This window comes from Bos grunniens, chromosome 23, assembly GCF_055505025.1.
Source record: "Bos grunniens cultivar Pamir isolate PY7600 chromosome 23, Bosgru_T2T1.0, whole genome shotgun sequence".
Taxonomy (NCBI): Eukaryota; Metazoa; Chordata; class Mammalia; order Artiodactyla; family Bovidae; genus Bos; species Bos grunniens.
The window spans coordinates 20,954,544-20,978,222 of record NC_141187.1 but is presented as its reverse complement, the minus strand read 5'-3'; the positions used below and the strand labels follow the sequence as shown (position 1 = coordinate 20,978,222).

General features: G+C 41.9%; 1 protein-coding gene across 2 annotated transcripts in view; it reads left to right on the top strand.

Annotated features, from left to right (window-relative positions):
• RCAN2 (regulator of calcineurin 2) overlaps nt 1–23,679 on the top strand; it is a 284,585-nt gene that overhangs the window by 30,370 nt on the left and 230,536 nt on the right. For both annotated transcript variants that reach the window (XM_086371976.1, XM_086371977.1), the window contains exon 2: nt 16,489–16,715. In XM_086371976.1, coding sequence (XP_086228102.1) covers nt 16,491–16,715 — 225 coding nt within the window. In that variant the 5' untranslated portion in view covers nt 16,489–16,490. The remainder of the gene's footprint in view (nt 1–16,488; nt 16,716–23,679) is intronic.

The following is a 23,679-nucleotide window of genomic DNA, read 5'->3' as shown; positions in this document are numbered from 1 at the left end:
TTGGAAAAGAGTCTGATGCTGGGAAAAATTGAGGGCAAGGGGACAAGGGGGCAACAGAGGATGAGATGGTGGGATGGCATCACTGACTCAGTGGACATGAGTTTGAGGAAACTCAGGGAGATAGTGATGTACAGAGAAACCTGGCCTGCTGCAGTTCAGAAGGTTGCAAAGAGTTGGACATGACTTAGCAACTGAACAACAGCAACAATACATTCTAAGTGAAAAGGCCATTGAGATTCTGTTTGAAAGGAGGAAACAATTTTTAAGAAATGTAGAAAATAGAGAAGGTGTAAAAGAAAATGAACTGGTGGAGAGAAGGAAAAAAAAAAAGAGAGTTGTCTAGATTTATGTAACAAATATTTTTGAGTATCTACTATGTGACTCACGCCATCATCTGAAAGATAGAATTAAGTAGCTATATAAAGAGACAAATAACAACAGTCTCTCAAAAAGACAGGTTGGCCTCAAATGCTGTTTTTCATCGTACTGCCCCATTCTCGGTACTGAATCTGGCTTTGGGAACCCAGTCATAAATACTGGTCTTTGATATCTTAATAAGAAGTTTCCATTTTGTTGGCTGATTTTTCCAGTTAAACATATGGAATGGTGCTGGGTTTGGTTAGAGGGGGCTTCCCTGATAGCTCAGTTGGTAAAGAATCCACCTGCAATGCAGGAGACCCTGGTTCAATTCCTGGATTGGGAACATCTGCTGGAGAAGGGATAAGCCACCCATTCCAGTATTCTTGGGCTTCCCTTGTGTCTAAGCTGGTAAAGAATCCACCTACAATGTGGGAGACCTGGGTTTGATCCCTGGGTTGGGGAGATCCCCTGGAGAAGGGAACAGCTACCCACTCCAGTATTCTGGCCTGGAGAATTCCAGGTTGAATTCAAGGAGAATTCCATGATTGGGTGGTATCACCGACTTGATGGATATGATTTTGAGCAGGCTCTGGGAGTTGGTGATGGACAGGGAAGCCTGGCATGCTGCAGTCCATGGGGATGCAAAGAGCTGGACACGACTGAGCAACTGAACTGAACTGAACTTGGTTAGAGGAGCAGGAAGGAGAAGGGGCCCAAGTTTTCTCCTCTGATGTAAAGAGCTTCCAGTGTCCCATTGGAACGACACTGGGCAGGCCTCTCACGCTGCTTCGGTTGTACTTGTCAGGAGCCTGCAGCCTGTTTCCATCTAGTCATTTGGTCAAGTAGAGGGATTATATACATACGCCTTCCTAACACTTCATTTTAAGCATGGTCTTTGGAGTAAGGCAGCGTAGAAGCCAGGAAAGGCAATCACCCATTCTTAAAAGGTCTATTAGTGATTAAGCTCACTTGGCTGCTATTACTTGATTCCTCCACTGGCTCAGTCTGTCTCCCATGACCTTCTGGAGCTTTTCCCCAGAAACCTTCCTACCACCAAAGTTCTGTTCTCATGAGCCTGGCCCCTGGTTGGTTGTTGGAAGAGAGAGAGATGGAGTGAGCTGGCCCCTCAGAACAACTGGTGCCAGTTGCAGCTGACCAGAAAGGACTTTAATAAAGGTTTCAGCTTGTTTTTTTTTTTTTTTCGAAGCTAGAATCTGGGTCAGCTCTTTCTTGTAAACAACACATGGCCCCAGAAGTGAGGAACTAATTATGGATCATCCGGAATTGCGACTTTCTGACAGTGTGGAGGAAAACTGCCCAGCCTGTGTTGGCTTCTCAGCTGGTGGCCTCGGATAAACAGGCTGCGGGCAGGCTGCTCCAACTAGAGAGGAGGAGGCGTGCTCTTGTTCCCCACGACGCACACGTCCAATCTGCATTTGATCCTTTAGGAACCTAACAGATACTGTGATTACTGTGATTGTAAGCTTGAGAGAGGGAAGCCTCGGAGAGAAGCGGGTGTTGGGGGAGGGAGGGAGGGAGGGAGGGAAGGAGGGAGGGAGAAAAAGAACACATCTGCAACTGAAGGAAATAAAAAGAAGGGAAGGGTTTAAAAAGTGACTTGAAGCCGTCAGGACAATGACTTACTTTGAGACCAAGAGTGAACTGATGAATTGCGCCAGCAATGAAAAGGGAGGGTGAGAACCTTCATCCTTCTGGATTTAACACAGCAGGAGACCAATGAAAATCTGAGACTCGGGGAAGTCACTAAGTTGAGAAAGTGGTAATGAAAGATGAGCGGGGCTCTGCACCATCCATTAGGAGAGAGAGAGGGGACAGAGAGCTGGAGAGAGAGAATAGCAGTGGCCGTGGGTCGTGGTAGTGATGTTACATTGCTTTTGTCTTGCCAGCGCCGTGGACCGGGAGCCGTGCTGGGCACAGACTATTACAGACAGAAGCAAAGATGCTCACCATATGGGAGGCGATGTAAAAACATGAATAAATGGGTTTGCTCTGCCAAATGTTGTCAATAACAGCACATGTGCAGACAGGAGGCAGAAAGGAGAGGCTGAGTGGCCCTTCCAGGGTGGAAGATGCTTTGCTAGTGGTGGGGAAAGCAGTAAGGGCAGAGAGCTTCCTGGGAAGGAACCCTGGAGCCTGTGGTTAAGTGCTGATGGCATTTTTATCCAAGTTGGAAAATGGTGTTCAAAGGAAAGAGAATGGCAAGTAAAACTCAGGCAGGAAACATGGATTAGCAAGCCAAGTTCGGGGGCTGAGAAACTGAAGAAGAGTTCTTAATCTAGGTCTGAAATTATGTCAGACTCTGGACCTACTGCACAATATGCCTTTCTTGGGAAGTAAACAGTTATCTGAGAGAGATGAAGATGTGAAAGGGTGATGACTGTGAGAGTAACGAGTGCCAGTCAGCATCAGCAGATGCTAACAACTCCTGAGTGATTACTGCTGCAGGACTCTGGTCCAGATCTGGGCCCACGAGGATCTCATTTGGGCCTCTCCAACATCCTGAATCATAGCTACGGAAAATAAAACTAACTTGCCTAAAATCACCGAGGAAAATAGTGGCAAAAGGCGAATTCAGACCCCAGCACCAGGGCCCACTGCCCCACTGTGGTCACTCAGCACTGGGACTGGATTGCCTGGATTAGAATCTGGGTTGGTTTGACTTTAGAGTTCCTTTGGGCTTCCCTGGTGGCTCAGTGGTAAAGAACTCTCCTACGAATGCAAGAGATGCAGGTTTGATCCCTGGGTGGGGAAGATCCCCTGGAGAAGAAAATGGCAACCCGCTCCAGTATTCTTGCCTGGGGAATCCCATGGACAGAGGAGCCTGGTGGGCTTCAGTCCATGGGGTTGCAAAGAGTCAGACACAATTTAGCAACTAAACAACAAGAGTTTCTTTAACCCATAAACAACCCTATGAAGTAGTACCATGACTTCATGGCCCTCATGTTGCATACACTGCCCAGAGATGTTCAGTAACATGTCCAACGTCACATAGCCAGGAAGTGGTTGTACCAGGATTGAGATCCAATGAAGCAATCCCAAAGTCTACACTTCTCTCTACGTGTAAAAAGACTGATGACTCTAGGAAAGAGAGGAAGAGATCCTGTGTCATGTGAGAGAACTAAGAGGACCAATACTAATTATAGTTAATAATTATCGAGCCCTGACTTTTTGTCCCATTGCCCTAAATGCCTTACTGTGTTTGTTGTTAAATTCTCAAAGCAGCACTCTAACTCCTGTTTTCCATATGTCAGGGGTGAAGACACTGAACACAGAAGGATTAAGTTACTTGCCTACTGTTAGACAGCGGGTATATTGGGGAGCTGAGAGTCAAAGGCAGGACTCCTGAATTCCATTCAATTCAAGAAATGTCAGGGGACTTCCCTGGTGGCCCAGGGGTTAAGAATCTGCCTGCCAATGCAGAGGACATAGGTTCAAAACTGGTCTGGGAAGATTCCACGTGCCTCGGGGCAACTAAGCCGTGAGCCACAACTACTGAGCCCAAGTGCCTGGAGCCCGTGCTCTGCAACAAGAGGAGCTACTGCAATGAGAAGCCTGGGCCCCACAACTAGGGAGGAGCCGCTGCTTGCTGCAACTAGAGAAAGAGACCCAGGGCAGCTCCAAATAAATAAATCTTAAAAATCAAAAAGAAATGTCAGAGGTTACCTTCCAGAGTAAGGTCTTATTTAGCAGCGACAGGAGTTACGGGTGGAAAAGATGCAACCCTTGTCCTCAGTGGAGAGTGGACGATAAGAAGACTGGGTAAGGCACAACAAGGTGTCACGGGGGGTGCAGACATGGGGTAGATTAAGGGGGTCACTGAGGCGCGGCCCTGACTGGTGCAGGTGGGCTCACAGTGGGATCCGAAGGCGGCAGCCCCAGGTGAGGATTTCAGGATGAGCGAGATGTCAGTAGGAGATGCTGGGGACCAGCACTAAGGCTTAGAAGCAAGGAAATTTGAGTCTGTTGGTCAGGACCACACAGCTGTCCATATTTTGATGCAGGTAAAGCCCTCAGAACAAGGGAAGCCCAGCACCACTGCTGTTGTCATTATTATTATTATCTTTATTGACAGAGCTGGAGGCTGATGCCTTAAGACTTTTTTTCTCACACTGACGAGAGTAAAATCCATCTGGGCAGGAAGACAGTCGTCTTCTTGCAGGTGTCCGAGTTTGCTGGGTGGAAAAATCCTTTTTATTGAATTTACTAGATCTTAGGGAGTCATGGAAGATTTTTAACGTTGTGGTGACATGAACACTGAGCTATATTTGAGGGAAACATTTCCATAGGATATGCTGGGTACTGAGATAGGTTTACTGATCTTTCTTCCTAGTCCCTTTGTGTGTGTTAGTTGCTCAGTCGTGTCGGACTCTTTGCGACCCCATGGACTGTAGCCCACCAGGCCCTTTTATATTTGTATTAAAAAGGCCTTGCAATCATGCTGATTGTTATCTGCTAATCTAATTAGAGAGAGTGTCACCTGCCTCCTTGGACTCCTAGTGAGTTCTGAGCAGCTCTCCACACCCCATCCCTCCCCTGGCAGCTTTCCTGTCTGGCTTTCCTTTCTTACTAGAATATTTGAATAACCCAGACCCTTCTTGGCTGTATTTTCCTGAAGGTGCAGCCTCTTTAACTCTCTGCCCTTTCGCCCCAGTCCCCGAGGTCCCACCTGAAAACAGAAGGGGAAAGATGACGTCTTACTTTGGTTACCATAGCAACCTTCACCTGCCTTGCTCCTCCCTTTAGAAGCATCATCCTCCTGTGAAGTTATTTTGCATATAATTACTTGACTCCTCTGGAGGCTTGGGGCTTCCTTTAAGCTTCTTCTTAGAGCCATGATGAGAGGGTGATCATCTGCCTCTGTCCTGGGCTCAGGAATACCTCTTCCACAGCGGTGCAGGCATCAGTCTTGGAACAGAGCTGTTGGTTCCCCTTTCCATCTTTTTGCTTTTAAGAAAAAGGCCGTCAGAAATGGTGAATCTGTGACGTTATACATTTTTAGGATGAGTTTTACTGAAATTAACCCATCATACTTCTGTACTACCACTCAGTTATGAAGACCATGCTTGATTTCTTCACTTGGTCCCAAGTAAAGAGATAGAGAGCCTCTGTCCATTCATCCTGTGCCCCAGAGGCTGACCCAGGTACTTCACATCCCAGCTCCCTTGCTCTCTGGTTCCCAGTTGAGTTTCGCCAAGGCAAGGTGCCAGTAGATCAGAGAAAGAGAGCAAGATGGGAACACTGATGCCCCCCAGCACCCTGTCTGTGGTGGCACTGAGGACTGGCTGTAACCCGCGACTGATGGTCTGCTGGGCGCCCTCTCCACTTGGCCCTCTGCATCCTGGTTCTGGAAACCGCTCTGCTCTTCCCCCCTCTTACTGCCTAGGGATGGCACTTTTGCACTGTCTTTCGTGGTTTTCCTAGAGCCTGCCCACACCTTTGTCAACAGCTCCTTTATCAAACTCTTTTTCAAATTCTCCGACTCCAGCACGCCATCTGTTTCCTGCTGGGGCCTTCGCTGATATGATAATAGAACCTCTTCTCTTTTGGGTGAGGGCTCCAATAGTGCTTGTTTGTTTCAACAAATCTCTGGTTTATGGTAGGGTATTCTTTATAGAAACAGATTTCCTGGTCTTTAAGAACAACCTTCTCATCCTCGTGTGTGCGCACTGTGTTGCTAGGTGCTCAGTCATGTCTGACTCTTTTGCAACCCCATGGACCCACCAGGCTCCTCTGTCCATGGGATTTCCCAGGCAAGAATACTGGAGTGGGTTGCCATTTCCTTCTCCAGAGGATCTTCCCGAGCAAGGGACTGAACTTGCGTCTCCTGTGTCTCCTGCATTGGCAGGCAGTTTTGTTTTTTTTTTTTTTTTTTACCATTAAGCCACCTGGGAAGCTCCCTCACCCTTATACCCTTCATTAAAGGCAACGTTTCCTCTCTCTGACTCTTTTCCCTTGCTGAAAGCCTGTTTGGAACACATTTTCTGGATGATGTCAATAAGGACTGCAGAAATGGAATACAAAATTCCATTAACTGCCTGTCCCATAGGACCCTGGGAAAATGTGAGGGTTTTCCTTCCCTTTTTGTTTTGTCCATTGGAAAAATATACAGGATTTGCAGATGATCTTGGGAGACCATGGACATTAAAACCCTGCAGGTGTAAAGATGTTAGGATGGGTGGGTTTGTAGTCCTGGATTCTGCTGTTGAATCCAGTGCAAAAGGAGATGGTAGCAACAGCTTGCTTTTTAAAAATCTTCATAAAAATGTATAAGAAGCTGCTTCCTTGGGGACTTGAATTAATTGAATTATTGTCCTGTGGGAGCTTCACGTGGAACAGTGGTCCCGGAAGGTGTCCTAAAGGGAGCCAGGAGTGAGGAATGTGGATAATTTCTTTTGAAAAATCACGAGTTGAACACTGCGTGCTCCTCGTTCTTTCAAGACTGATCCCAAATGGGATCAAGAATAGCATGAGGTTCACACTGCTCAGCGGGTGTGAAGATTCTGCGACTGAATTAAATAGGCTCCATTATATTTCAGAAAGAGCTCGAATGGGTTTCTCTGGAGCACAGCCTAAGAATATCCTGTCTCTCCTTTGTAGCCCAGGATGGCTGGGATGGTTTGTTGCTGCTAATATTATACTTCAATCTCTCTATAAGATGGACAAAAATGAGCACAACGCCCAGATTATCCCAAAGAGGCTCTAACTAGGCATCAAAAGGACCTTACCCATAAGACCAGGCAAAATCTGAAAGCTGACGATACATCATAAAATGATTATCCTTTTTCATGTAAGTTGTTTTCTAATAAGCTTATTTTGCCCCAGGTATCATTAAAGATCATTTAATTTTAGAGCTAAAGGGGTTTTGAACACTGTAAAACTTATATGTTGAGATTTCTTTTTAAAATTTTTTAAAAGATTTGTTTGATGTGTTTTATGTTTTGATTTTTTTTTGGCCATGAGGCATGTGGGAGCTTAGCTCTCCTACCAGGAATTGAACCTTGCATTGGAAGGTGGTCTTAACCCCTGGATCTCCAGGGAAGTCCCTAGGTTGAAGTTTTTATTCTTTACGAAAATTGAATTGGATTTATTTACCCTTATATTTGGGGCTTCCCAGGTGATACTAGTGGTAAAGAATCCGCCTGCCAGTGCAGGAGATGTGAGAGACCTGAGTTCGATCTCTAGGTCAGTAAGATCCCCTGGTGGAGGACATGGCAACCCACTCCAGTATTCTTGCCTGGAAATTCCCATGTATAGAGCACCCTATGGTCCTTGGGTTGCAAAGAGTCAGACACGACTGAAGCGATATACGAACACACACAAACCCTTATATTCAACTAAAAAATATCTATAGGCATTTCTTTCTACTATTTATTAATGCAATATATTGCATTTTAGTTTTGATCACTAATATTCAAGCTGACATGATCATCTTTAACTTCTTCCAAAATAACACATCTCCCCTAATCCATTTACTTGTTTTTCAGTGAAAACTGAATTTAAAGTCAGAATGAATTATTCATTAATCATTTCCATTTATCCTGTTTCCTGATGTAGCCTTCTCAGCTGGCTATAACATGGAACCAAGGCACACTTTTTCCCATTTGTTGCCCTTGTTGCAAAAAGCTTTACTTTCCTGTTCTTAATTTAAAAAAGCAGATGAGTCAAATCTTTAATATTCTTTTGTCTAAGGCAAAATAAACTTAAGGGTTTCTTTTTGAGTATCTCTTACTCATTTTACTCCCTTGGTAAATAATTATTTTCTATTTTTTTTAAAGTCCTTGCTGTCTAGTTTGAATAAACTGGAAGACAGAAAATTTAGGCAAGTTTGTTGTGAGCATTATATAAAGGTTTCAACCCTGGAGAAAGCATTTGTTGAGGATATATATAAGGTCCCCTTTCTTCAGCACCTTTAAGCCTGGAGATAAACAGAAACTCTTTTCTTGTGTATTTTCTTCCAGTCATGTGTGCGTGCTTAGTCTCTCAGTCGTGTCCAACTCTTTGTGACACTATGGACTGTAGCCTGCCAGGCTCCTTTGTCCATGAGGTTCTCCAGGCAAGAATAGTGGAATGGATTGCCATTTCCTCCTCTAGGGGATCTTCCCAACTAGGGATCAAACTCAGGTCTCCTGCATTGCAGGTGGATTCTTTACAGTCTGAGCCACCAGGAAAGCCCTCTTCCAATCATGGAAAGATAAAATTGTCAAGGTGATGAGGGACCTTATAAAGAAGTGTCAGCCAGACAACTCCCTGGTCCTTGTGTTAGCTTATGGTGAACGGTGTTGGATTCGTGATCCGAAGAAGAAGGTTTAACTTCAGGACCAGGGACCAGGCTTGATCACTCAAGAGCTTTTGTATAGCAGAGTTTTATTAAAATGACAAGGGACAGAGAAAGCTTCTGACATAGACGTCATAAGGGGGACGGAGAACCCCCCCCCTTGCTAGTGTTAGCAAGCTGTTTTATATATGTTAGAAAGCCATTAATCAGATAAGAGAGACACCTCAAGGCTGACGGAGTTTCACCAGGCCCCTCTTCCACAATGTGCATTTTTTAAAAATTTAATTTATTTCTTTTAATTGGAGGTTAATTACTTTACAATATTGTAGTGTTTTTTGCCATACGTTGACATGAATCCACCATGGGTGTACATCTGTTCCCCATCCTGAACCCCCCTCCCACCTCCCTCCCCATCTCATCCCTCTGGGTCGTCCCAGTGCACCAGCCCTGAGCACCCTGCCTCATGCATCGAACCTGGACTGGCGACCTGTTTCACATATGGTAATATACATGTTTCAATGCTATTCTCTCAAATCATCACACCCTCACCTTCTCCCACAGAGTCCAACAGTCTGTTCTTTACATTTGTGTCTCTTTCGCTATCTTGGCATATAGGGTCATCGTTGCCATCTTTCTAAATTCCATATATATGCATTAATACACTGTATTGGTGTTTTTTTTCTGACTTACTTCACTCTGTATAATAGGCTACAGTTTCATCCACCTCATTAGAACTGATTCAAATGCATTCTTTTTAATATCTGAGTAATATTCCATTGAGTGTATGTACCACAGCTTTCTTATCCATTCATCTGCCAGTGGACATCTAGGTTGTGTCCATGTCCTGGCTATTGTAAACAGTGCTGCGATGAACATTGGGGTACACGTGTCTCTTTCAATTCTGGACAATATGCATTTTTGAGATAGGATGGCACGAGGTGTGTCATCCCCCCGGCCATAAAACAATTGATATGAGTACTGGTTTGTTGAGCTATTATTAGCCCAAGGTTTGGGAAAAGAAAAAAAGTTAGTCTCAGGTGGAACCATTTCCAAGAAAGGCAAATTCCAAAGCAAATACATAGTTTCATTAACATAGCTTAAGAAAAACATTTCCATAGAGAAACCACCTTTTAATTTTGTATGGAGAAGGAAAAAAAAATCTGACACTAGTTGTTTATTTCCTCCTGCTGCTTAAGGGAGAGATAAAAAATGTCTGACACTAGCAGCCTATTTCCTCCGTTTGGAGACCCCTGGCCTTCCTGCCTGTTACTTTCTCACTTGGATTCTCTCGGTGACATCCCACGAGATAGATGAGGATTCTCTGTGGGGCTTATTCATTGGCTGTTGCTGGGACAAGGTGCTCACTTAGACATGAGGCAAGACATTTCTGTTGTAACCTGAATTGTGCAAAGATCCATGGCTCCTTTTATTAAATTGGACTCTTTCCCTCTGGTTTGACTTCTACTTTCTTAGGTCCATGCACAAAAAAATAATATTTCCTCTTTTAGAGTTTGAAGGTAACTGATATTACTCAAAGATTCTTGCCTGTGTTTTCCTGTGCTGTGTCTCCCCAAGATCCTGTTTCTTAGATGATATGACTTTTAACCCCTTGGTAAGATGGAGTAATTTCCGTTGGAAAAATCTCCAGTTTTTCTGTCCTGAGTGGTACCCAGAATTGAAAGTGTTGGTTTCTCCATGTTGAGAGAACTCAAAATGATAGTATCAGAACTTCTCTGGTGGTCTAGTGGTTGGGAGTCCTTCCGCCTGCCAGTACAGGGGACACGGGTTTGATCCCTGGTCTGGAAAAATCCTACATGCCGTGGAGCAGCTAAGCCTGGACCACAGTTACTGAGCCTGCATGCCGAGAGCCCACCTTCCACAACAAGAGAAGCCCCCACAATGAGAAGCCTGTGCACCACAGCAAAGAACAGCCCCCACTTGCCACAACTAGAGAAAGCCCACGTGCAGCAACAAAGACCCAGAGCAGCCAAAATGAAGTATACATAAATAAAAAATTGTAAAAAGCGATATTATCACCCCACCACCCCTTCCAAGATGGTGTTAGCCTTTTTCATAGATCAGACATCACACTATTAATCGGGTGATTTTACTTGACAGTGAAGCCAGTGTGAGCATCTCAGTGGATACTTATTTTTATTTTTCTTGCCCTGGCTCTCTGCTGCATTCAGGTGCTCATTTGTGATTTCCCCTTCCTTCTATATCCAGTTTAAGACTTTCTAGATCAGAACTCCTATGGGCAAAATGCATGGCTCCCCAGTCTCATGAGCTATACCCCATTCCTAGAAAGGTGGGGTGTTTTAGGATTCTGTAATTCAGAAATCTGCCTCTCATGCATATTGATAACACTGTGACAATGATATCCAACAGAATCAGATGTCTCTTTGAGTTCTCTTCGCCGTATGTATTTAATTATACTATATTTAAAAAAATTTTGGGGAATGAAAAATGGGAGTTTTGGAAAGATTAATTCCTTGGGTAGAAACCCAATAATGTCTAGACCATCTAAGTTTATTGGAGAGAGAGACTGTATTCACTTATTTATGCCACAAATATTCATTCAGTTGCTACTGCTTTGATGCTGAACATCTTAAGTGTCCAGTGGATCATCTACATAGTAGGAACCATACTGTCTTCATTTTAGGACTCAATGTCTGATAAGTTCTATCATGTTATGGGAGGATCTTGGATGAAATCATTTTCACATTATAGCAAAGTAATGACATCATTGAAAACTTGTCTCTCTCCAGGTTTCCTCTTCCAATAAAATGAGTGAAATTCAATCACTTATATTCTCATTGCTACTTACTTGGTGATATTTCAATAAACAGTTCTTTTTGCTATTGATGATGTTTGGGGGATGGGCAGGGTTTTTTTTTTTAATTTTTAATCACTTGCTTTTGCCTTATAAATATCTTTCCTTTCTAATGGCTCTCCAACCAAACTCGTAGCAAGTATTCAGGGACAACCCTACTTGTTTCTCATTTTAGTGACATGAGCTTAACGTCATGGACCGTCACTGAAGTCTGAAGCTTGTATACACCCTTAATAGTGGTAGGCGGCCACCTCTGTAGTGCCAGTTCCTCTGCTGCTGATGAGCCTACGTATAGTAATAAATAACTTTAATCCACATGTTATTTTGGAGGTTTCAAAAGACATCCACTTGCTTCCTCTCATTTGCTGTTCACAGTGGACAAGGCCACGGTTTTTCTCCATTTTGCTAACATGGAAACTACAGCCCCCAAAGCATACAGCTTACAGTGGGACCAGAACACAAGCAGACCCCTGAGGCTCTTTCCAGTATTTCATGAAGATGTCTCTTCTCTGCATCTAAAGAAGTTTTGAGGTTCTCCGGGGGGTGACTTTATATTTTAAAAGTGAATAGTGGTTTTTCTTTTCCACAGGCATGTAGTGATGGAAGCACATCCTTTCTAAATGTCAAACAACAGAAGAATGGTTAAGTAAATTATGACAGATCTACACACTGGGATCCTATGTGGCTATTAAAATTAATGTTTGCAGAGAATATGTACTGATACAGGGGACTGCTCCTGGCCGTGTCGGTGTGGGGTACTAAACAGCAAGCTCTCGATTTTGTTTCAAAATTATACATAACGAAAACTGTGGATCTAAATATATCAAAATATTAGCAGAGTTTCTGGATAGTAGGATTATGGTTTACTTTTATTTTCTTTTTATATACATCTCTGATTTTTTCAGTTTTTTCTTCAATGAACACATGTAATCAAAAAACATACATGTTATCTTAATTATACTCCACAGTTTTTTAATCTTAGCTAGAGGAATTCTTTGAGTGGTTTTTATTATATCTCATTTTTAAAATTACATTGGAAATGAATGGGTCAATTTTTATTAGTAGTATATACATTTGAAATGAATAATGAATTATTAGTGTATATGTATGTGTGTGTATTTTTAACAATTTTAATTGGAGAACAATTGCTTAATGATGTTGTGTTGGTTTCTGCTGTACAACATGAGCCATCCATAAGTATACCTATAAGTATACCCCCCATCCCACCCAGTGTATATATTTTAAGTTGGTCGTTGTAATGCATTTGCTGACCTATTATTTCCTGACAGTGAGTCCTTTTCCCATAATTCATTAATTCAATCAAACATCATTTTGAGGGCTTTCTAGATGTACTAGCCTGAAGATACCTTGGATGAAGGCTGTTCAGGCTCTGCTCTCAAGAAGTACCAGTCTGGTTGGAGAGACAGTAATCACAGTGTAGAATGAGCCGTGAGAGGGCTACACTGGTACTTAGGGACTGCAAAGGAAGGATGCTAAATTCCTGGGTGCTGGAGGAGGTCAGGGAGCCCTCCTGGAAGAGATGCCTTTTGAGCTGAAAGCAGCTGTTCTCTTTTGGATGACCAATCTCAGATTAGAAATAATGACAACATAAGTAAATCTTCTTAAGCTGTGTAGGCAATTGTGGCTGGAGTTCTTTTTAATCACCAGCATCCCCCTTTCTTTCTGTTTATGCGAGTTTGCTAAAGGTTAGTAGCAATACCAAAGCATAATAGTTTTCCTTTGCAGTGATCACAATGATGTGCTTTTATAGTATTTCCTAGTATTATACATATCCTTTTATGAGTGACTTAAATAATGACTTGATCGCTTGTGTTCATTCCTATTTCATTCCTCAGCCTCTTCCTACTTGGCTGAGGAAGGCAGAGAGAGGTTTTTGTTCCTGTTTTATAAGGATAAATGGAGTCATAGAATGATCAATTGACTTCTCCAAATTATAAGGTGGGTAGGTAATGGAACTGGAAAGAGAAACCAGAGTTTCTTTGTTCAGAGCTCTGACTTTAAAAATATTTCCCCTTGTAAGTAGGATAGGTTGTTTGCCAAAAATGCATTCACCTTTTAAATCTTTACTGAAAGTAATGAGCTTAAAATAAAGTCTCATGAAGGTAATCGTATTGTTACAGCTTAGAACAGAAGTTAAGGCTATTTGAGTAGATTAAAATGAGTCCTGAGTGAGGCTTAATATTTAGCCTATTTAATTAATTTGTTCAGCAATGGATTTTAATTTTCTTTGAAAAAAAGAATAATTGAAACATTCTCAGACCCTTTTGAGAACATTATGGGATCCGTTGTGATTAATTTTAAAAATGTTAACTAAGAAGGACAGACTGAAAAATGGGATCAGGATGGACAATATCTATATTTCGTGATACTGGATGATTATAACTTTATTATCGGAAGGTTTTCTTTTGATCCATTGATGTGAATACAGTGGACCCTTGGACAACACGGGTTTGAACTGTACAGGTCCACTTATCTGTCCACTTATTTTTTTTTATTAAATACATACTATAGGATCTGGGGTGGTTGAATCTACAGATGTGAAATTCTGTACAAGGAGGACTGACTATAAAGTTATGCTTGAATTTTCTACTGTGTGGTTAGTTGGTGCCGCGCCCCCTCCCCCGCCCTTGTTCAAGGGTAAGCTTGAACTGTCTGAATGTTCTTAGTAATTATTTTTACTGTTAAAATAATTGTTGTTCAGTTGCTCAGTCTTGTTAGTACTCTAATAATAAATGAAAGTTAATATGCATATTACACTGTAATATATTACAGATATTCAGAAAATATATGAAGCAACAGTATAAGTGAATATGAAGGGAAATAAACACTTTGAAGTATTTTATCGATTTTTTCTTCTAATTAAAAATATTCATGTATTTTGGATTCATTATGGAATAAAATAAAAAGCTTAAACCATGTACCATATTTTTATTGAAAATAAGTATTTGATTTAAATACAGAAAATGTTGCATTAACTGGGGTTTTGAGAAATTTAGAATACAGGAATAGTTCTATTACATTTTATACAGAATGACAGTTTTATTTTCCACAATTGTAGTGATCTGATTTTTGAATTATTATTTCAAATTCTTTAATTTTTGGCTCCTGTTCTTAACCAACTCTAAGATTTTATCTGTAGTGCATCTTTTATATTGCCATCAAGCACTGTTTATCAGGATGCCATTTGGACTTTTTTTCTAGGAAAAATGAAAACAGAAAACAACCTCATCACAATACTACAAGTTCAAAAAAGATATAAGTGCGTGCTCAGTTATGTCTGACTCTGCGATCCCATGGGCTGTAGCCCACCAGGCTCCCCTGTCCATTGAATTTCCCAGGCAAGAATAGTGGAGTGAGTTGCTTTTTCCTCCTCCAGGGTGTCTTCCTAACTCAGGGATTGAACCTGAGTCTCCTGCACTGACAGGCAGATTCTTTACAACTGCGCCACGAAATACAGAAACCCATATTTGTCTGGGGATCTAGAATTTGTGTCTTAACTAAACTGGGTGAGGATGGAGTGACATTTTGCAGTACTGCCTTCCTGTATTTCACCCTGAGGTTCTGCATTGCTGAGACTGGGGAAAATGGAGGATGATCCTGCAGCCACATCGTAACTGCCAGGCAGTCATACCTGGTACCCATGGGCAAGTTATTTCACCTTTAATTAGTGATGTGTGAACAGAATAATATGATAGGCATGAAAATAGATCCAAAATAAAAGTGTAGATAACTGTTGTTGAAGTATGCAGGAAGGCTGATAAAACCTATTGGATTATGTATCACAAATTGGGAAAACTCTCCCAACTGGCTGCAGTTGGGTAAAATTTTGAGTGTAAGGGGTGACGAGATAATAGAATGATGATGGAGCACACGTAGATGAGATTAAAACTGGAGAGCTTCATATTTGGGTTGCTGAGGGAGAACAATCTGTATACCATGGATCAGTTAGGATAGTACTGATTTTTTTTTAATTTGTGTGTTTATTTTACTTTAGCTTTACTGGGTCTTCATTGCTGTGCAAGGGCTTTCTTAGTTGTGGTGAGAAGGGCCTGCTCTCTCACTGTGGTGGCTTCTCTTGTTGCGGAGCTCAGGCACTAGAGTGCATGGGCTCAGTAGTTACAGCGCGTGGGTTTAGTTGCCCCTTGGCATGTGGAATCTTCCTGGACCAGGGATCAAACCCAAGTCCCCTGTATTGGCAGGTGGATTCTCAATCACTGGACCTCCAGGGAAGCCCAGTACTGATTTTTTAAGATCTGGTGTTCACAGATTTCTTAACATGATTATCCTAGGCAGAAGAGGGTATCTGTGAGTGTGTGTGTGTCTCCTCATTGTGAATAAATTAGAGTTATCCTGATCGGGATTCAGGTGGTCATGAAATAGATTGTACTTCTTTAAATGTAGACTTGTACTAATTTTGATCTGCTTCATTTCTGTGGTATTGGAGAGTGAATTCTAGTGCCAAACTCCCTGAGTTTGAAGCCTAGTCATGCCATTTCCTCATGGACCCTGTCAAAGTTACTTAATTGTTCCTCAGTTTTCCACTCTGTAAAATGGGGATATATGGGTACCAACCTCACAGACTGTGGTGGCGAGTCAGTAGGTCAGTTAAGGCATGTAAATCATTTAGAATGATTCCTGGAATTCAAGAAATGATAAGCATTAGTAGTTATGGTTGTGGTATTGTATTCATCATGTAACTTATCAAAGCACTTTATGATTTGCATTTTTTAAATGGGAACTTAGGTAATTTTCCTAGGTCCCCAGTCCAGTAAACACTGGACATCTGGGCTAGTATCTCTAGCCTCAAATTCCAACCCTGCTCAAGTGGGGCTTTTTCCCATAGCAGGGACTGGATTCTCGCCCACAAACACATTTGTCTGGAAAGTTGTAACTTAGAGATCAAGGGGAATTTGCCCCCATACTCCAGCTATAAGGGATCAAATCCTACTCTAACTCACGTCTGTTTCTGTATCCTCAGGAATGAGGGGAGATTCTTACTTCATTGGGATGAGGAGCCTGGGGCAGCAGGGCCACATCCCGGAAGATGGAGGACTCTTCTTGCTCTGCTGCATAGACAGAGACTGGGCCGTGACTCAGTGTTTCACGGAGGAGGCCTTTCAAGCCATCACGGACTTCACCGACCTCCCCAACTCACTCTTTGCATGCAACGTCCACCAGTCAGTGTTTGAAGGGGAAGAAAGCAAGGTAAGAAGACCTTCTGCTCATGAAATTGAAGGAGATGCAACATCAGCCCTCAGCACTTCTGTTGCTTCTTTGTGGTTGAGGTTTGGAAGTTTTTGAAAATGTTTACTTGGGGCGCCTCTCGGCATGCATAGCAAGAGCAGAAAAGCCTGTTCCATTATCAGTTGACATGGAAGGTATGCATGACAAGATTATATGAGAGATTCCATTGAATCAGATCTCATTGCCTGCAACTCAGAGGTCTGTCCAATAGCAAAAGAAAAATGGCTTTAGAAATAGTGATTGCAGGAGATACACCCTTGGTTTAGGAAGCAGATGTTGTAAAAAAAAGTTTTATTTTCCCATATTATTCTTCCCCAAACTTAATTTGCCTTTCCCCAAACAGCACAAGCCCTCTTTCACCCCAACTCTTCCTGCAGTTTGATGACTGACCTAAACATGGCTTCTAAAATTGGGCCCCAGGTCTTGCAGAATTTATTAGAAAGGTAAATTGGTTGGCCATCTGAGTCTTGCTTTGCTTGCTGATACCACAGTAGGTAGAATTGTTTTGGGTGTGTTGTAAGAATTTTCTTGAAAATGTTTAACCCCTTGATTTGAAATAATTAGGGAATGAGGTTGTCTATGAACAAGCATTTTCTAGAAAATGAGGCTTCTGTTTTAAGAGCAAACTTGATTCAGTGGAGGTATTCTTGGGAGTCAGGGTAAATATTCCTTTCAGAAGTCTTTGTAAAGTTCACTTCAGTTTTCTCTGACTTTTTAAGAGAGTCTGAATGGATCAAACCTTACCTTGTGAATGTGGATTTCTAGTTGTAAATATCCACTTTTAGGCTATGTTGTAAATCATGGCCCATATTTTGAGGGGGAGGAAAGGGTCTTTTTTTTCTGAACTAAAGTATGGTTCTGCGTGAGATTAAGGGTAGGATTTATGATTGCTGTTTCATAAACTTGAGCTGTTTTTGCCAAATGCTGAAGTCCAATCTCTGTTGCCTGAACACGGTTACTGGAAGTTTTTGTTCTGGATTTTATTGGTTTTGTAAGCAATCCTGATAGCTCAGAGAATTAGGAATTATTTCAAGCCATATAAAGATAGTTTTATAATGATATTATTTTATAGTTGAGTAGTTGAAATGATGAGCTAAAAACACCCTGAAGTCCAAGGAATTATATGTGGTTAGAACATCCAGAGCTATGATCACCAGACTATTTGAAGTAAGAAAATGGCATATATCCTCTTTGAAAGAAACTACAAATTTTGCTCTTGGCTTATAACCAGGTTATAACACAGATCATAGTTTATTCAGAGCAGGTCCTCGCCCCCTGAAATCTACCTGACATTAACTATGAAACAAAGGTCTGTATTTTCTTGTTCCATCGTCTATTTAAGTATCAACAATCAGAAGGATCTTCCTTAGAGGTTTAATGAGGGTTTTGACTCTTTCCTGATAAAATACTTCTCGATCGGTTGAAACAAAAAGATTTAGGAAAGAGCCAATCTCATTCAAGTGTTCAAGAATGGCCAATCAGCCGAACCAGAATTGGTTACATAGAAAGACGGAGACGTGGGGAGAGTTCACGGGAATCTGCCCACATCTATTTTGATATTCTGATCTGTGATTGAATAATGGATTACTAAATATTCTCATTTAATTTGTATATGAAGTTGGTACACCACAGTTTAACAAATAGGATTGGGCTTTAAAATGACCTTGCTAAAATATTGAGGTGAAATCAATATGATATAGTTCCATGGAATAAGTTTCAAATGACCTAGCTCAATATAGCTAAGGAGATGAATTTTCTAATTGGTCAATGTCTACTTAATTAAACTTATTAAATGAGACAGGAAGTCTTCCACTTTGGTGCAATTTTTATAGCCCCTATTCATGGAGAGTCTCTGGGACGTCAAATAATCTGATCCAGATTCAGTTTTTATGTAATTATATGATCAGAGTTTAGGGTGACAAAGGAAGATAATCAGATACCAAATAAATGGATAATAGAGGCATGATCACTGCGACTGCAGGAAAATAAAATGTTTGAGGAGCCTCACGCCTCCCAATTGAACTGCCACATGTTTTCCTTCTCATTCTAGACTTTTCTGTTCTTCTCTTTACCTCCACTTTTTCACCCACTATCTTGATAAAACTCTCTTGTCCTGTACATCATTCTTTCAGAATATCCTTCCCACCATGTTCAAAGTTCATGAATCTGAGCCAGGAATTCTAATGATGGTAATCTTTTCCAAAGGGTGGACACTGGGGGCTCTATTAGTGGAGATAATTTTAGGTAGAGGGAAAAAAATCAAGAAAGCTTTCTAGCACTTGTATCTGCCTGTGGGAAAGGCTGGCCATGGGGATTATCTGAATTATTTGGCTTTGGGAAAATGCCTTCAGGAGCCTGCAATTATCAGAGAGCTAAGACATCAGAAATGATGCTTGGTTTTCATTTCAAGAGATCCAAGTGGGTAGGTGTTAACTTGTTTTGGTGAAGTTCTTTCTTTTTTGGCAAGCCTACTTTTTTAAAAGGACATTTTTTTTAATGTGGACCATTTTTTAGAAGTCTTTTTTGAATTTGCTACAATATCGCTTCTGTTTTGTGTTTTGGTTTCTGGCCAAGAGGCATGTGGGGGTCTTAGCTCCCCGACCAGGGATTGAACCTACATCCTCTGCACTGAAAGGCGAAATCTTAACCACTGGACCACCAGGGAAGTCCCAGCATATCTACTTTTGATTCATTGTTTCTTGATTCATATCAAGAAAACAAGTTTAGCTTGTTTGCTGCAATTATTATAAAGCATACATTTTAATTTCCTTAGCTTGGTGGGAATTAAGGCTCTTGCTTTCTGACTATTACGATTAAGTCTTGGCAGTAATTTCTATTTTCCCATTTGTCAGAGACACTTTTCCTAAGCCTTTTTCCTTTTGGGGATAGTTTGGAAAGTACTGACTTGGCCCGCTCTTAATATAGGTAACACCGTAGGAGATGATCTTCTGGTTATGTTGTTTCTGTTTATCAGCGTGATACATATTCTGATATGCTCATTTCTGCCAACCTATTTAAATCCTAAGTTCTGACATCTACAGAACATTTTTCTTTTCAAACAACTTCATGAGGCCATGATGTTGACTCCAATTTTCTGTTAGGCAGAATTCTGTGAGATTGTATTTTGATTTGCTGCTTCTGCGAGAAGCGAGCAGTATCATACCTCAGTGTGTTTCGTTGTGGTCCAGATGGTTGGGATTTGTTTATATAACACAAAGGAGAACCAGAGCTGGAGGAAATTGGCATCTGAAACCAATAAATGCAGATTGCTGTTTGCATGCTACAGCTTGCAGCATAAATATTTTTGTATCAAACACATTTAGAACTGGGATCGTCACAGCAGGCAATACCTAAGTTATCAGGGGTCGTTAACCTTTGGCATTTTCCCCTGGCTTGCCTTTCTGGATCCAACTGGGCTGCACTAGTCATCTTAAGGCAGATGAGGCTGGAGGGGCACCCTGCAGGCTGCTCTGTGTCTGTGCTCAAGATAGATAAGGCTCTGCTTCATGGGACATTGGCACTCGTTGGTAGCTAAAGGGGAACAGTGCACCAACCACCATAAAATTCTTAGCCAGATTCAGTTTATTAAGGAGAAGCCTGAAAGGTGAGTTGTTATTGGCCTCCAAAAATTTTGAATTCATTTAGTTCAGTAACAACAATAATAATAGTAGGAAACCTTACATAGCATGAAGCAAGGGGCTCAGAAGAATACCGAGCCCCTAGCTTTCTAGGCATTAAGCCTGTTAATCACCATGACCACCCTACGAGGGTGGTGTCTTTCTGCCTTTCCACCTCCTAGGCACGTGGTGGGGTTGTGTTCCGTGTACCACTCTAGCTAGTTCTACCCAGTGCATAGGCAGAACTGATCTGTGCCACTTCCGCGTGAGGCCTTTAATCACCAGTGTTTGAAGAATGTTCTTTTCACTCCGCTCAGGTAGTTGGCATTGTGCCAGGCGTGCCTTTTCAGGCAGTCTGGTTTGTGGACTGAGGACAAGGATGACCCAGGGCAGGGTCGTGGGTGCCCTGTGATAGACATACAGAGTGACAGCATCAACAAGAAAAACCTCTGTTGCTTGAAGCCACTGAGATTTGGGGGTTTGTTGTTAGCATATAGCTGAGTCCACCTAGGTTGATACTGCGAATATGATTATCCTCATTTTTCAGATGAGGGCCCTGAAGCCCAGAGAGGTTGCCCGTGATTTCACAGCTGGAGTGGCAGAGCAAGAATTCAAACCTACAGAGTCTGTGCTGTTAAACATTATGTGACACTGCTTCTTCATACACAAATATTTCTTGAAAACAGGTACGATGCTTGGCTTTGGGGACGCAGTGGTGCACAAGACTGCATAGACCCATTGAACTTCAAGTCTACCAAAGAAGACAATTCAAATAAGAAAACAAGCATAACCAATCTAGTGATGCTAAAGTCAAAAGAGCATTTCATACGTATTTTCAACTGTACTCACTGTATGCACACGCACACAAGATTTTCTTGTTTTCGTTTTGTTTTGCTTCTTAAATAAACGGGCATTTCTGCCAACCACTTAAAGACGATATCCTACCATAAAGGGCATAAGATCAGAGGCCTGGTGCTATAGCTGTTAGGCTTCTTGCTTCTCGTAAATGGAGCATCTCGGTGCCTTGAGGGTGGCTGGAGTGATTCTAGGTTCAAAGATGTATATCTTTCATTCAACATCACCACTAATAGAATACACCAGCTCCTTCTAGAGCTCAACTGAGGATGCAGTGACCTAGTCAACCCTGGCAGTGCTGTGAGGTTACCCTCAAGGACTTTGGAAGGTGAATCTGTTCATTTGCAATTTTTATTTGATTCCCCGCATAAGATTTGCCTTTAGTCTGTAAGGAGATGTAAGTGTTCCCATTGTACTTTACAGCTACAGGCTCACGATCTCTTTATCTGCTGTACCCAAATTTGAAAAGCTCTGGAAATTGAGACTTCATAACCCATTTTAAGACGAAATCTCACTTGACCTAAATCATTCAGAATCTAACCAGGATTGATGAGAAGCTTCTTCTAGTATGAATATTCATCCATCTCTTTGCAAAAATATTCCTGTCTTTAACCAACAGGGACTGCCCCACACTTGATGGATCATTACGTAATATAAGGCATGCATGCCACATTGTGTTCTAAATCCCTTAATTCTGAATTTCAAACATAGCGGGTCCTAAGAATTTCAGAGAGTGAGTTGTGGACCTGTAAAGTATATAAAAATGCACCCACAGCCCATGTTCACCAAGAAGAATGAATGTATCACTGAAATCTGGACTGTCATAAACAAAGACAATTAAATATTTTTCCCCATAATGAGATGCTTGTGTTGATTAGAGATAAAGGGCATACTGAAGACAGAATGGGCTTATTCAGTTTGCACGCCTGTGCGCTAAGTCGCTTCAGTCGTGTCTGACTCTTTGTGACTTTATGGACTATAGCCCGCCAGGCTCCTCTGTCCATTGGGTTCTCCAGGCAAGAATACTGGAGTACGTTGCCATGCCTTCCTTCAGGGGATCTTCCCCACCCAGGGATTGAAGTTATGTCTCTTATGTCTCCTGCGGGCAGGTTCTTTATCACAAGTGCCGCCTGGGAAGGCCTTGTTTAGTTTAATAATAGTGATAATGATAATAGTAAAGGCAGCAGCAAACCTTACACAGCTTGGAGCAAGGTGCTGGATACTCTTCAGAGTGTTTTTAGACAGTAAGCCCTTTAATTTCCATGACAACCCTTGGCATGGATGCTGCATGGGTGACCTTACTGAGTCAAACTCCGACAGTCTCTGAATCTCCTTCTTTGAGTGTCTGCAGTTGAAAGCTCTGACTTTGACCTGTGGTCACTACTCATCCTGCCCTCATCCTTTTGCCTGGTCCCTGACTCATGATCTGTTCTCGGTCCAGAGAAAAGACTCCTGGTCCATCAGGGAGATAGACATTGTTCCACGCTCATGGTTTTCTTAACTCAGAGGAGCTTCTGTTCTGTATTTATGCTGCTCCCACATATTTTGCTTCTCTTCATTTGGATTTTTCCTCTCTATACTGTGAAGTTCTAGAAGGCAGTCAAAATTTGTATTCTTCCTCGTTGCATTTCCATCACCTTGCTAGATCTCAGGCATCATAGGTGCTCAGTCAGTATTGAGTTGGATCTCCACTTCATTGGTGACTAAATGAAGGTACAGAGGGATGAATTAGCCAGGATGGGCTCATTAATTAGAGAAACAGCCAAGAGTTGAGTGAGGCCTCTGAACATTTAAGTCTAGTTCATTATCCACCATGCATTGGGAAACATCAGTTCTAGAAATAAAGTTGGCCATTCATCAGCAGAACGTTTAAGTCAAAACATGTAAGACAAAGAGATCTCAAGTGATTTCATAGCAAGATGCAAATTAAATGTCAGTGCATTGAGTCCATATCACTCTTACAGTCAAGATATGACACATATGAATAAACCTGTTATGTCAGTTTATGGTATTTTAAGTTTTTAGAGGCAACTGACCTATTTAGTGGGCTTCCTAGGTGGCACTAGCCGTAAAGAACCCACCTGCCAATGCAGGAGACACAGGAGACATGAGTTTGATCCCTGAATGGGGAATATCCCCCGGAGGAGGGCTTCTTGGAGAATTCTCCAGTATTGCCTGGAGAATCCCATGGACAGAGGAGCCTGGCAGGCTACAGTCCCTAGGTCACAAAGAGTTGGACATGACTGAAATGACTTAGCATGCATGCAGCATGACCTATTTAGTAAGCCAAGAAAGTAAAAAAATCTTAAACATGTTTATTTCCATAATGACTCCTAGAAAAGAAAAGGGAGAAATAAGAGAAAAGGCAGCAAGGGAAAAAGAAATCCAGTGCTTTAGAAGACCTTGGGAAACTTGTTATAGGGATAGTTTAAAGCTGATTGAAAAAAACAAAA